At 44.9% G+C, this 13,405-nt stretch overlaps 2 protein-coding genes across 3 annotated transcripts in view; one reads left to right on the top strand and one right to left on the bottom strand.

Moving 5' to 3' along the window:
* HMGXB3 (HMG-box containing 3) overlaps positions 1-6,708 on the bottom strand; it is a 44,386-nt gene extending 37,678 nt beyond the window's left edge. The window contains exons 1-3 of one of the 2 annotated variants that reach the window (XM_046665252.1): positions 6,283-6,708; positions 3,514-3,652; positions 2,784-2,958 (exon numbers count right to left, since the gene is read on the bottom strand). In XM_046665252.1, the coding sequence (XP_046521208.1) occupies positions 2,784-2,958; positions 3,514-3,650 (312 nt within the window). In that variant the 5' untranslated portion in view covers positions 3,651-3,652; positions 6,283-6,708. The remainder of the gene's footprint in view (positions 1-2,783; positions 2,959-3,513; positions 3,653-6,282) is intronic. The other variant, XM_046665253.1, reaches the window with a different exon arrangement.
* Positions 6,709-6,840: 132 nt separating this feature from the next.
* On the top strand, positions 6,841-13,002 carry TIGD6 (tigger transposable element derived 6). The gene is made up of 2 exons (XM_046665260.1): positions 6,841-6,983; positions 9,620-13,002. The coding sequence occupies exon 2, from the start codon at positions 9,702-9,704 to the stop codon at positions 11,274-11,276; it is 1,575 nt and encodes a 524-aa protein (XP_046521216.1). The 5' UTR covers positions 6,841-6,983; positions 9,620-9,701; the 3' UTR covers positions 11,277-13,002.
* The last annotated feature ends 403 nt before the right edge of the window (positions 13,003-13,405 follow it).

Below are 13,405 nucleotides of genomic sequence, written 5' to 3' on the forward strand. Positions count from 1 at the left end.
TGAAACTGTGAGCTGGAATCCCAGGTTTGGCACAGTCGTGAGCAAATCCCTTCCCCTTTTTAGCGCTTGCTGCTCCATCTGTAAAATGAGGGAGCTGAATGGGGCTATTTATGAGTTCTTTCCCAGCTTTGATACTTTAGGATTTCTAAGGAGCAGAAGATTTAAACACCAGAATGTACAATGCTCAATAAAACCCCAAAAAGCATAAAATACAACAGGTCAGGTTGGAACTCAAGGCAGCAAGCAAGGATTCTGGCATCACTGGTTTCTCCCAGACTTACAAAGAGGATGAACACATCATGAAGCCTAAAAGGCTTCATGAGAGAACGTGTATGTAGAAGGGGTTATCTGACACGGGCCTGAATTTGGGGGGGAGGGGGGGAATACAAATATTAACACTGACCTAGAATCTTAAGGTTTAGAAAAATCTTTCCTGACCTTAAAAACAACACTATTAAGTTAGGTACTATTACTGTTCCCATTTGATGAATGAAAGAATTGAAGCTCAGGGAGGTAAGCTTTGCCAAAACACAAAATTAGAAAGTAGCAAAGGTCAGGTCTTCTAAGGAGCAAGGAGACCAGGCATTAGAAGCACAATCCTGCATGGCTAATTGGCACCAAGGAAAAGGTGCTTTTGTTTTATTTTTTCAATTTAAACTGAAAGTTACCCAATTAAAAAAAGTCGAAGTGAACAATTAAGTGAGAACTCAAATTAAATGAAACAAATAATTTCAAAAGCATCTTTTAAAAGGAACACTAAGTCAATTACAGAAGGATTCTTAAATCAAAAGCAAGAAGTCGATGGGAGTACTTAGGGTACAAAGGAAGCACTCAGAGATGGAAGTTAAAAGAAGCACTCAGATGAAACATGAAAGCAGACAGATCGAATCCTTTATGGAGACTTTACTGGAGAAATAATGGAGAAATGACACTTTCAAGTCACCCTTTGAAGCAGACAGGTCAAGAGAACAAGACTAAACGGCGGCAAATGCATAAGATGGTCTGGATTTAACAAATCCAAGCACAGAGAAACCAGGGCAGCCTGAATGACATTCATCTTACAGACTGGAAAGAACAACACTGGAACCATGGGCCCCACCACTAGGCAGGAGACCTGAAGGGCCGCCAAGGAGACAGCATGCCACGAGGTCTCTGACGGCCTCCTGAAGCGTGTAGGCAAGAGGGTCTCCCCTTTACGCCAGCAATCAGGGAGAAGTCAAACACAGCACATAAAGCCTCACCCAGTCATGGTACAGCCCAGAGGCTCATTAAGTGCCACCTTTTCTTATATGGTCACTGGACATTTAATCCACTGAAGAGTGATATTTACTGACAAAATCAGTGTGTGCCAGGAACTCAGCTGAGTGCTCTACATTATCTATTGTAAACACTGTGAGTAGATACTATCATCCCCATTTTACAAATGAGGAAACCAAGACTCAGAGATATGTGATCTTTCCGAGGTCACAGCTAGTTAACATCAGAGCTAATCTATTCATCTTCTTGGTGGTAGTGGTAGAGACGACAGTAGATACAAATTTGCATACAAATAAGGAAAACCACTGCAGATGACTTAAATTTCTGTAAAAAGTCTTAATAGAGACTTACATTAACGTCTAGTTTTAAAAACCTTATCACTCCAGGATTAGGTAAAATTTTCTTGTATCATAGGCGAAAAGACTGCTGACTTAATAATGGGGAAACCAAAGGGAGTATGTGTACTTTTCCTAGACTCCACCTTCCCTCCCCCACAGGGAGTTTCCCAGGCTCACACTTTATAAACAAATCATCTAGAGGAGGGAGCGGGAGCGGCACCTCTAGACTGCAGGCGACACAAAGCTCTTCCAGGAAGAGGCATGCCAAGCCAGGAAGGACAGAATAAGCTAAACGGCAGGGGCAGATGGGCCCCATTAACGGAAAATACAACCTGTTCTACCATAACATAGTGGTTGCACACCTGAGGAACCTTCGCTCTACATCATCAATAAAGAAGTTAGAGACAACTGCTTCAACTGAAACAAATGAGTTAAGGTTAAAAGGTTTCAACTTGCATTAACAACGTTATTTTTCCTGCAGGAATTTCAGTTAAAACAAAACAAAACATAACAAAAACCAGCAGTGTTAACTGTTGTCAGTGCATTTCATTACTGTGAACTAGAAATACCAAAACGGCTGACAGACACAAACCTAAACGCTTCCTCATTTCTTAATCCAAGCACTCAAAGCCTCTGTCTCCTCTAACATCTTTGGCTCTAACCCTGAGTTTTTGCTTCTAGCATAGTTCACAACCGCCAGTGGTAACAAGAGAATGTGGCATTATACAAACCAGCTGTATCTACCTCTAAACATGCAAGCCCAATTGCTAATTATGTTTACCTGATAGGGTGGGCACAACACAAATTCATTACACTACATTCGAGTGACAACGTGAAAACTCAACGTAGAGAAATTCCTACACAAGCTACTATATTAAAGGAAAACAAGACTATCCATAAGGATAAGGGGCTCCAAGTTATGCCAAAACTCAGAAAAGGAACCTAAGGCTCACTGTGGATACTCAGAAAATGTCAGCTCCCTGTGCTGCTGCAACCAAAGAAGATACAAGAGCGCAGGGCGCCACCAAAAAGGAAAGAGACAATATCAGACTCAAAAAAGACAAAAGGGCCTCAACTCAAGGTTTCCCCAAGAAAAGAAAAGGACACAGGAGAACAGGGGGTTGTCTCCCGGAGGCTTTCACCATGGAACCAATGGAGAAATTAGTTGGGAAAAAAAAAATCACTTACAGGATCCAAACCTTCTTTCTCTAGTTTGGCCTTCTCCAAGTAGTAACTCCTCTCGGCCACGCTGAGAAGCCTCCAACTCTCGCTAATCTTCTTATTGATCTCAGACTGAGGGAGGTGGGGGAGCTCCTGCTGCACTTTCAGGTAGATGTCGTAATAATATAGAAGGTAAGCCGACCTGAGGAAGCAAGGACTTCTTGAGGTTTCCCCTCAGTCAACCAGTAAATAGTACAATGTTAGCGTCTGAGTAGTGAAGAGGTAAATACAAGACCCAGCTTTTCATTTCAAAGCATTTATGTAAATAGGGAGTGAAGTGAAGGAGCATTTGTATAACACCCCCAGACAGTGCATAGAGGTTTCTCCATCCAGACACATGGAAGCGAAGGCTGTCTGGTTTACCTTTCCACGGACCACCTTTCTGCAGGAATGACTGGCTTTAAAGCCCACTATGAGCAAAGACAGACACAGATGCCCTGTCATTCCACTCTCAGGGGAAAGGTTACTTACGGGACTGATTACACAAGCTAGTTATCACTCACACGCTTTACTCCTCTGCACAGCTGGCATCAATCGGCCACTCTCCACCTCCCTCTCCCCACAACCCCACCGCCCATCCAGAGACAACTGACATGGTACTCTGAATGAATCTGGACGCAGGCTAAAGTATTCCTCAACACAGCTCTCCAAGCAGCTTCTGTTCATAAATGCCAGCTACCAAAACACGTTGGCTAACCTGGGTTTCTTCGCCTTTTCTCCATGTATTTTATACTTTTTCTTCTTCTTGGGTGGCCCAGGGGAGGCATAACAGTAGGCTTCCTCAATTTCCTCCATCACGACAGTTACCTCAGTACCATCATATGATGCATCCATGGCTAGAAGAAAGTCAAACACAAACAAGTTTCAAGAACCTACCCTTAAGAGGACAGGAGCCTGCCAATCCAACGATCCCTTATCTCTGCAAGGGCCTCAAGGCTCAAACTCAGAGGATCCTAAGCAGCACCTGGGGTACTTATTAAACATCCAGATTCCAGGGATCCACTTCCGCCCTTCTGAATCAGAATCTCTAGAAGGTATGGAAATCTGTATGCTTAACAAGTGCCCCAGGGATTCCTCTGAGCGGACAAATTTGGGATCACAGCTTACACGGCCCTTTCGTTTATACTGACTCATGGGATACTCACAGTTAATTCTTCAACTCAAAGACGAGCCCCACATTACAAGAATTCCTTATGGTAACAGGTGAAAGGAATACTTGGGCACGAGTCAGAAGTTCTGGACCCTCCCTCATAGGTCTCATCATCTTAGGCAAACTGCTTCATTGATGCATTTAATCATTCATTCAAACATGCAGTAAGTGCCTATATGTAAAAGATTTCTTTACACTGCCAGCTTGTGTGACTTTGGGCAGGTCCTCTAGCTGCTTTAGGTTCAACTCTCGCACGTATGAGAAGAGAGATGTCTCACTCACCTTACCACAGACGTACAGTGAAAATCCTTGAAGGATATGACAGACGTAACTCTATTTGAGAATATTCAAGTGCCACACAAAAGAAAGGGCTCATTATTAAAGAGGAAGAATCTGTGGCTGAGATGCTTAACGACCTGCCCAAGGCCACCACACCCAAATAGGAACCTAAAAGACAGATTTTTCTATTCAAAAATTCAACTCTCTGAGCCTTCTTTCATTATAGTACACTGCTCCCCAACTCCCCCAGCAACCCTGTAAACCAGCACTGTTCGATAAACTTTCTGCAATGATGGAACTGTTCTGTATCTGTGCTCTCCAATATGGTAGCTACTTATGGCTATGGAGCACCTGAAGTATGGCTAGCGAGATTAAGGAACAGAATTAATTTTGTTTTACGCAACGATAACTTAAACAGCCACATATGGCTAGTGGCTACGGTATTGGACAGCTCATGTCTAAACTGTAATATGACAGACCAACATTAGCTCTCTGGCAGTGGCCTAAGAAACAAAAAAATCTACTAATAGCTTTTCCCAGGAAAAAGATGACATAAAAATCCTGAATAACTAGTTAAAGAAGAGTTAGTTTACTTGTGGCCACGTTCTAAGTTGGAGTTTTACCCACGAGACTCAACCCTTGGAGGGAGAAAGGTTCCCAGAAACCACTTGAATTTTATGAGAGGGAAATGATATAGCGGCTCCTGAAAATCTGCTGGAAGAGAATTTGGGGTAATGGGAAGAGGGCGTTGTGGTAGTAAATGCAGGACTGATCTGTGTATTACAAAGCCCATTCACATCTCATTTAGACTTCAGTCCACAAATGATGAAGGATCTGATACGGTATAATGAGAAAAAGACACTGCATGTTGAGTCAGGAGACGTGGATCCAAGTCTCAACTCTAACCATGTGATGTCAGACAAGTCTATCGCCCGCCCTAAATTCCAGTTGTTCCTTACATGAGATGAAGAGGTTGAAATCAGTGGCTCCTCACGTATTGGGAGGCAAGTATCCCTTTGAGAATGTTGTGAAAACGAAAAACCCTCCCCTAGAAAATGCAGACAAACAACACTTCACCTATAATTTTAAAGGTCTACCCCGGGGTTAAGAACACATTATTCCTAAGGTTCCTTCTAGTTCTGTGTCATCTCTAAATGCTATCTCTTCCCATTGAAAAAAAAAAAAAAAAACCAACAAACCAACAACCCTGCCTTCTTTCGCAGTGCAACCCTGAAAGAGAACATAACCCATAACTAGGCTGGGTAAGTGACAGGCCAGTGCCTTCACTGGGTAAAGGAAGCTAGAGTTCAAATCAGGGCTATGTAGGGACTGTGCTTTTTTGCCCTTAATAATGGACTTCTCAGCTCTTGAGAGTCTTGCAGAGAAAAGCAATAACTGCAGGCGAGCATCTGTAAAAAACAGCATATAAGATTTTAGCACCCAGAACAAAACAAGTCAGGAAACAACGTCACTACAACCACCATGGGGTGCGGGCAGGAAGAGACTACCCCATTTTAAGCCTGGGGTCAAAACTGTTTTCAGATCCTAGGCCTCAGTACGCCAAGGCAAAAAGACGAAAAAAAAAAGCAGGATAATATAAAGGTTAAAACAAAGGGCTCTGGAGGGGAGAAGATCAGGATTCTAATTTACGCTACACATTTTAATAGCATCCGCACAGAGCTCTATGACCTTGAGCAATCTACTTACTCTCTCTAAGCCTCCGTTTTCTCATCTGTAAAACAGGGTGAAGGGCAGTACTTAAAATTTGAGAGACACTTTCACTATCCCATCAGATCCTCCTCGGAACCTCATGGGATGGGCTGTGACGGCTCAGCTATGGGTCACGGTTCGACTCTGGGCTAGTTCCTTTCCCTCTCTGGGTCTTAGATATCCCAAAGGCACTGAATGCGGGAAGACACGACGAAGGCTCCCTGTTCCTACTTTGTGGAAGATGCAACAAGGCTCAGAGAGGTGCAGCACCCAGCTCGAGGTCACCCGCGGGTTCGCGGTGCAGCGGCGCTCCAGGGCGGGACTTACCCGGAGGAGCGTGCAAGCCACGCGGCTCACATTCCCGGAGGCGCCCGGCCCGGGGGCTCGACGAGGGGGCTGGCGGGCGCACTCGCGCTCCCGGCTGTCGGCGAGAGGCGGCTCCAGTCGTGACAGTGGCAACAAGGAAGTGGAGGCGAGGGCTCGCGCGCGCATCCCGGGGGCTATCTGAACTCCGGCCCCGCGGCGCCGCCCGGCGACACAGGGCGCGGAGTCGCGACGGCCCTTCTCGCTCCCCCTCCTTGGAGTTGCGATATGGGGTCGTGGAGGGCGGGTGTGGGAGCACAGGTTCGCTCCGCAGGCTCTTCACCGACGCCTGCCGAGGGCCCCGGGGGGTCAAGCCCCGGGGAGCCCGAGGAAGACAGCAGGCACAAGGGCGTCGCCGCGGGACCGGCTCTGTGGCAGCAGCGGCAGCACACCTCGGATCGCCAGGGAGACCCGTCCCGGCAGCCCTCGCGGTGCACCGGAAGCAGCCGGCGGCGCGTGACTGCGTGCGACTGTTTGCGCAAGCGCAACAGTACAGCTCTAGCTCAGGGGCGGGCCCATAGGAACAGCTTAGAGGCTTAGACAGGGGCTGCTAAGGCGGACGGACAGCTTCCGGCTAGAAGTTCCGGGAGGAGGAGGAAGCTGCGCCCGCGCGCGGTGGGAGGCCCGGGCCACTTAGTGCCGGGGCATTGCCGTAGGGCGTTCAGGTAACTGGGGCGGGGCTGCGCCGAGGTGAGGGGTCGAGGCCCCGCCTCACCTCTCAAAGCCGCGTCGGGCCCTAGGGAGCCCCAGCACCACCCTCCCCACCTGGTGTTCAAGCCTTGACCCCAGCCCTCCTCAGTCTGTCCCCACTCGTTCAGGATAGGGTTCTTATTTCTTGGCGCCGCAACAATCCGCCCTCCTCGGCCCGCTCGCCATCCATCCCCCCACCGTCCCACACACAGTAACGGCAGTGAGTTCCTGGAGTGATTCAGAACGAGCTGAATGGCCAGGTGGAGAGGCTCCGGAATCAGATAAGGAATGTATGGTCCTTTCCCGCCACTGTCACAGATTGTCCCACATTTGTTCAAGTCCTCTCACGACCCTCACTATCTTGCAAATGTATTTCTAATCTACCCGCTTTTCTCCATCTACCACTGCCACCAGTCTTGTAGTTACCAGTATCCCCCGCCTGGACTAAGAAATTTCTCCCCACCTCCACTCTAGTCCCTCTACAATCTTTTCTCCACACAACAGCCAGATTGATCTTTTTGTACTGTAAGTCTAATTAGGTCGCTCGCTACTTAAGACCCTCCAGCGTCTTCTCGTTCACTTAGAATAAAATTCAAACTTACCTTGACCTACAAGACTTTGGTTTGGCTCTTGCTTCATTTTCTTTCCACGTCTCTTCTCAACAGCCGTAGTTCCCGGAACAAGCTGTATAGCACTCTATACTGTTCAGAACACTGGTTTTGTGGTAAGCCTCCCTGGGTTTGAAGCCCAGTCTTGCCACATGTAAGCTGTATTAAGCATATAAAGTAACAAATTATGTTTACCAAGTATATGCTCAGTAACTGGTTCTCATGTCAGTAAATGGCCACCATCTGCTGGACTGCTCAGTGCTCAAGCCAGAAATCTGGGAGTTATCCTTGACTCCTCTTGCAACTCACATCCAGTCTATCAGCAAGATCTACAAAAACAGCCCCAAACTTACTACTTCTTACCATCTCCACTATTACTGTAATCCAGGCCACCATTATCTCACCTCTGGACTCCTGCAGCTGCCTCCTGATTACTCTCCTGCTTTTGCTCTGACACCCTTCCATTCCATTCTTCACAGAGCAGGCATATTTCTGCTTGCCTAAAATCCTTCAGTAGCTTCCTCTTGGACTCAAATGAACGTATCCCAACTGTTTATGGCCTGCTAGCCTAGCCTGCTTTTATCTTCAGATTTAGGGCTACCTCTTAGGAAAGTGGACTTTACCCATTAGGTTCTCCACCCTGCAACCAAAGGACTCTTTCTAAAGTGCAAATCTGATCATGTCATTCCAAAAAACCCCCAAGAAACTCTAAAGACCTCTTATTATCCCAGGATCAAGCTGGAATCCTTACTAGGCCTGTCTGTGATTTAGCTCTTACTTTCTTCTCCAAAGACTTTCTTCCTGACAGTGCCGTCTTGTTTTCTACAGTACTTCATTGCCTTTACACGTATTTCCTTCCATCTCACTAATTCATATTTGTTTATACTTTAAGGCCCAACATCAATATTGTTTCCTGTTTGAAGTATACTGCCCATCCATGCCGCACCCAGTTGATCATCCCCACTTCTGTGTTCTAGTTCATAGTACTCTGTAACCTCTTGCATAGTATTCCATACACTCTAGTGTTGGTAGTCCCTGCTTCCCTGGTAAGCTCCTCAATGGTAAGCACTATGCTCCAATCATCTATGTATGGCTGTCATCGAGCACAGTGCTTAGCCCATGGAGGGTGCCATGAATGGATAGACAGCTGTGTGGAGGTGGTAGTAGAAATCAGCCCTTAGGGAGGGGCAGTCACAGCATAAGGTCACAGCAGCTTCTCTTGTCTTTTGAGGACTCTCATGATAGAAGGTCTAAGCAGGAAATTACCAAAATTGCTAGTGCTGGATGGTGTTTACTTCCTTCATGGCACATATCACACTCTGTAATCGTCTTACCTATCTGTTAGCTTATTGTTTATCTCCCTTACTACACTGTATATTTCATGAGGGCAGGGACCTTGACTATGTTGTTCATCACTGTGTCCTTATCACTTGGCACCTGTAAATAGTCGTTAAACGAATGTGTGGTTACCAGAAACATCTTCCCACAGTGAAAATCCTTCCAAGCCACATGGCCATAGAGCTTTGAAGATCTCATTTTGGTAGAATTTCAAGTAGGACTATGAAGTGGCAGAAATAGCACTAATCTGAGTCAAGAGATCTGAGCTGTATGAACTTGGGTAGGCCCCTTCCCCAGTCCTCAGTTTCTGTATCTATAAAGCAAACCAGATAATAATCCTTTGAATTTATACAATACATTGCTATTTGCACAGCTCTTTACCATCTATTATTTCAGTCTATGCTCATAGTAGACAGAGTAGACATTATTTTTTTTACAGAGGCTCAGAAAGTTTAAACTAGATTTTCTGAAAGAGCTCTTCTATTTCAAACATTCTATGAGTCTATATAAGTAATCGCTACAAAGTCAGTAGCATGAATCCTATCTTCTCTTGACTTTGACCTTATATTATCATTTCCTAATAGGGTTTTTAAAAACCTGAACCCATCTTTTAGGGGGAATCCATTACATTTGGTTCCTGACAGGTACTCCATTTGTCTTCTCAGTTTTCCACACTTGTGGCAAAACAAGCCAAGAGGACGAACAGACACAGCCCTGGTAGTGTGGCCCAGCCCTCATACTGTGGAGATGGCAAACAAAGGGAACAAGAAACGTCGGCAGTTCTCCCTGGAGGAGAAAATGAAAGTTGTGGAAGCTGTAGACTCAGGCAAGAGGAAAGGTGATGTAGCAAAAGAATTCGGTATCACTCCTTCTACTTTGTCTACATTCTTAAAGGATCGCGTCAAATTTGAAGAAAAGGTGCGGGAGGCAACTGTGGGACCCCAGCGGAAAAGGATGAGGAATGCTCTCTATGACGACATTGATAAGGCTGTTTTTGCTTGGTTTCAAGAAATCCATGCCAAAAACATTCTCGTGACTGGTTCTGTCATTCGGAAAAAAGCACTGAACTTGGCCAACATGCTTGGCTATAACAATTTTCAAGCAAGTGTGGGCTGGCTGAACAGATTTAGGGATCGCCATGGAATTGCTTTGAAAGCAGTCTGTAGAGAGGATAGTGACAGATTAATGAATGGCCTAGGAATAGATAAGGTTAATGAGTGGCATGCAGGGGAAATTATAAAACTGATTGCTGACTACAGCCCAGATGATATCTTTAACGCTGATGAGACAGGAGTGTTTTTCCAGTTGCTTCCCCAGCACACGCTTGCTGCTAAAGGGGACCATTGTAGAGGGGGCAAGAAAGCAAAGCAGCGGTTGACAGCACTCTTTTGTTGCAATGCTTCAGGGACTGAAAAAATGAGACCATTGATTGTTGGTAGGTCAGCCAACCCACGCTGCCTCAAGAACGTCCATTCCCTCCCTTGTGATTACCGAGCCAACCAGTGGGCATGGATGACGCAGGATCTGTTTAATGAGTGGCTGATACAAGTGGATACCAGGATGAAGCAGGCGGAACGCCGGATCCTCCTGCTTATCGACAACTGCTCTGCTCACAACATGCTTCCACGCTTGGAAAGGATTCAAGTGGGGTACCTGCCCTCAAACTGTACTGCCGTCCTGCAGCCACTGAATCTTGGCATAATTCACACCATGAAAGTGCTGTACAGGAGCCACCTTCTAAAACAGATCCTGCTCAAGCTCAACAGCAATGAGGATCAAGGAAAAGTGGACATCAAGCAGGCCATTGACATGATTGCTGCAGCGTGGTGGTCAGTCAAGCAGTCCACAGTGGTGAAATGCTGGCAGAAGGCAGGCATCATCCCTATGGAACTGACAGATTCTAACACAGAAGCAGCAGCTATTGAACCAGATATTGCCATCGAAAAGTTGTGGCACTCAGTGGCTATTGCCACCTGTGTCCCAAATGAAATAAATTTCCAGGACTTTGTCACTGCAGATGATGATCTCATCATCTCTCAGGAGCTGATGGACACAGAGGTCATCCAGGGCATGGTGGCCAGTGAAAATACTGATGAAGCTGGAAGTGAAGATGAGGGGGAGGCATCTTTACCACAGCAGCCAAAAATCACCATCACAGAGGCCATCTCAAGTGCACAGAAACTTAGATGGTTCCTTTCCACTTGTGTAGGCGTTCCTGATGCCATTTTTGGGCAGCTAAATGGCATAGATGAATATTTAATGAGAAGAGTGACACAGACTCTTGTTGACTCCAAAATTACAGATTTCCTGCAAACAAAATAATGTGGGAATTAACTGCCTCTTTTAATTTAGAAGATGTAGTTTACAAGAATAAAGATCTTTAGATAGGGTATTGAACTTAAATTTTAAGCAATATTATTATGACAACATTCCACTCCTCTGAAATAATCAGGAAATTTCCTTGAATGAAATTTGGAAATAAAATTTGCCTAATATATGTGTTCTCTTTTTATTAATCCAGTGGTTCCAAAACTTGTGTGCACCTGAGGATCACTTGAGGATCTTTAAAACATTTCCAAAGCCCAGGCTCTATCCCAGACCAATTAAACCACAATCTCTAGTGCTGGGCTACAGGCATCAGTAGTTTCTGAAGCTCCCAAGGTGATTCCAATGTGCAGAAAAGTTTGGGAACTACTGGATTAACCACAGGAAAATCAAGCACACTATGGGTCTGGAGCCAGCTTCTTCCCAGTAAGTCTAGCTCAGCGGTTTCCAAATTTTAGCTCACTTCAGAATCACTTGGAAGGCTTGCTAAAACCCAGATTGCTGCGCTTGGCCTCCAGAGTTTCTGATTCAGTGGAGGGGCCCTAGAATTTGCATTTCTAACAAGTTCCCAGGTGATGCTGATGCTGATGTGGTCTGGGGTCAGTACTTTGAGAATCCGCTGGTCTAGCTGGATTCTAGCACTTTTCAGCAGGCCATCTGAATACTCCCAATCACTAACTGTCAATCAATCAATCAATCAATAAAAGCATCAGCTCTTCTTACTCCAGAGTTGTCAACTCCTCTCTGCTGATTTGGTAACTCTAGAATATTCTTAGCTATTCTCTTGAATGCCCCATCAGTTAGCCAGTTATTCAGTAAAGGTATATCTGTCTATGCCCAAAGAATTAACATGAGCTATCTAGCCTATTAAAACACGTTGCACTGCTACAGGCTTATTATTAATAGGGATCTAGGGTACAGGGAAATAAAGTGCATTAAAGAGGAGACATGATACAATCTGGGAGACATGGTATAATATCTGAAAATCCTGTTAATCAGGATCGTGGGAGAGAACACGCACGATCCATACGGTCCCGTGTATCTCTCAATTTCCAGACAAGATGAGAAGGAAGTTTGTGAGAAAGGCAATATGTGTCGGTGTTTGGATCGTCCTCTATTTGGATGATTTGCTCGGCTCCTCTGTGTGGATTACCTGTGGATAATCCAGCCTGGACCGTGTAATTAATATGAGGGCACACTATGTTTGCCTTCACTAAAATTACTTCATAAATCACCTTTATTCCTTTGTGTGTTTGTTCTTCAGAGAAGTCTGCTAGAGCAGAGTTGATTTTAAGTTATTTAAAACTATATAAATATATAATCAGATTTATATTAAAGTTTTTCTCCTATAGAGAAGGCATTCTTAATATCCTTTATGAGCCTAGTATCTATTCCTAATAAGTAAGATAAATGGCACTTTCATTTTTTAGAAGATGCACACACAACACCTTTTAGCGTTGTAGTGCACAGTAGTCCCCCCTTGTCCGAAGTCTCACTTTCTGCAGTTTCAGTTACCCACATTCAGCCATGGTCTGAAAATATTAAATGGAAAATTCCAGAAATAAATAATTCATATGATTTAAATTGTGCGCCATTCTGAGTAGCGTGATGAAATTTCGTGCCATCCCTCTCCACCCTGCCTAGGACGTGAATCCTCCCTTTGTCCAGCGTGTACACTGTATACACTACCTGCCTGTCAGTCACTTAGTAGCTGTCTTGGTTATCAGATCACCTGTCACGGTATTGCAGTACTTGTGTTCAAGTCACCGTTATTTTACCTAATAATGGCCCCAAAGCACAAGAGTAGAGATGCTGGCAATTCGGATATGCCAAAGAGAAGCCACAAGGGCTTCCTTCAAGTGAAAAGGTGAAAGTTCTCAACTTAAGGAAAGAAAAAAAAATTGTATGCTGAGGTTGTTAAGATCTACAGTAACTTTTATTACAATATATTGACATAATTGTTCTATTTTATTACTGTTGTTAATGTCTTACTGTGCCTAATTTATAAATTAAACTTTATCATAGGTATGTATGTATAGGAAAAAACATAGTATATATAGGGTTTGATTCTATTGGGAGTTTCAGGCATCTACTGGGGGTCATGGAACATATCCTCCTTGGATAAG

Source organism: Equus quagga, chromosome 7, assembly GCF_021613505.1.
Source record: "Equus quagga isolate Etosha38 chromosome 7, UCLA_HA_Equagga_1.0, whole genome shotgun sequence".
NCBI lineage: Eukaryota > Metazoa > Chordata > Mammalia > Perissodactyla > Equidae > Equus > Equus quagga.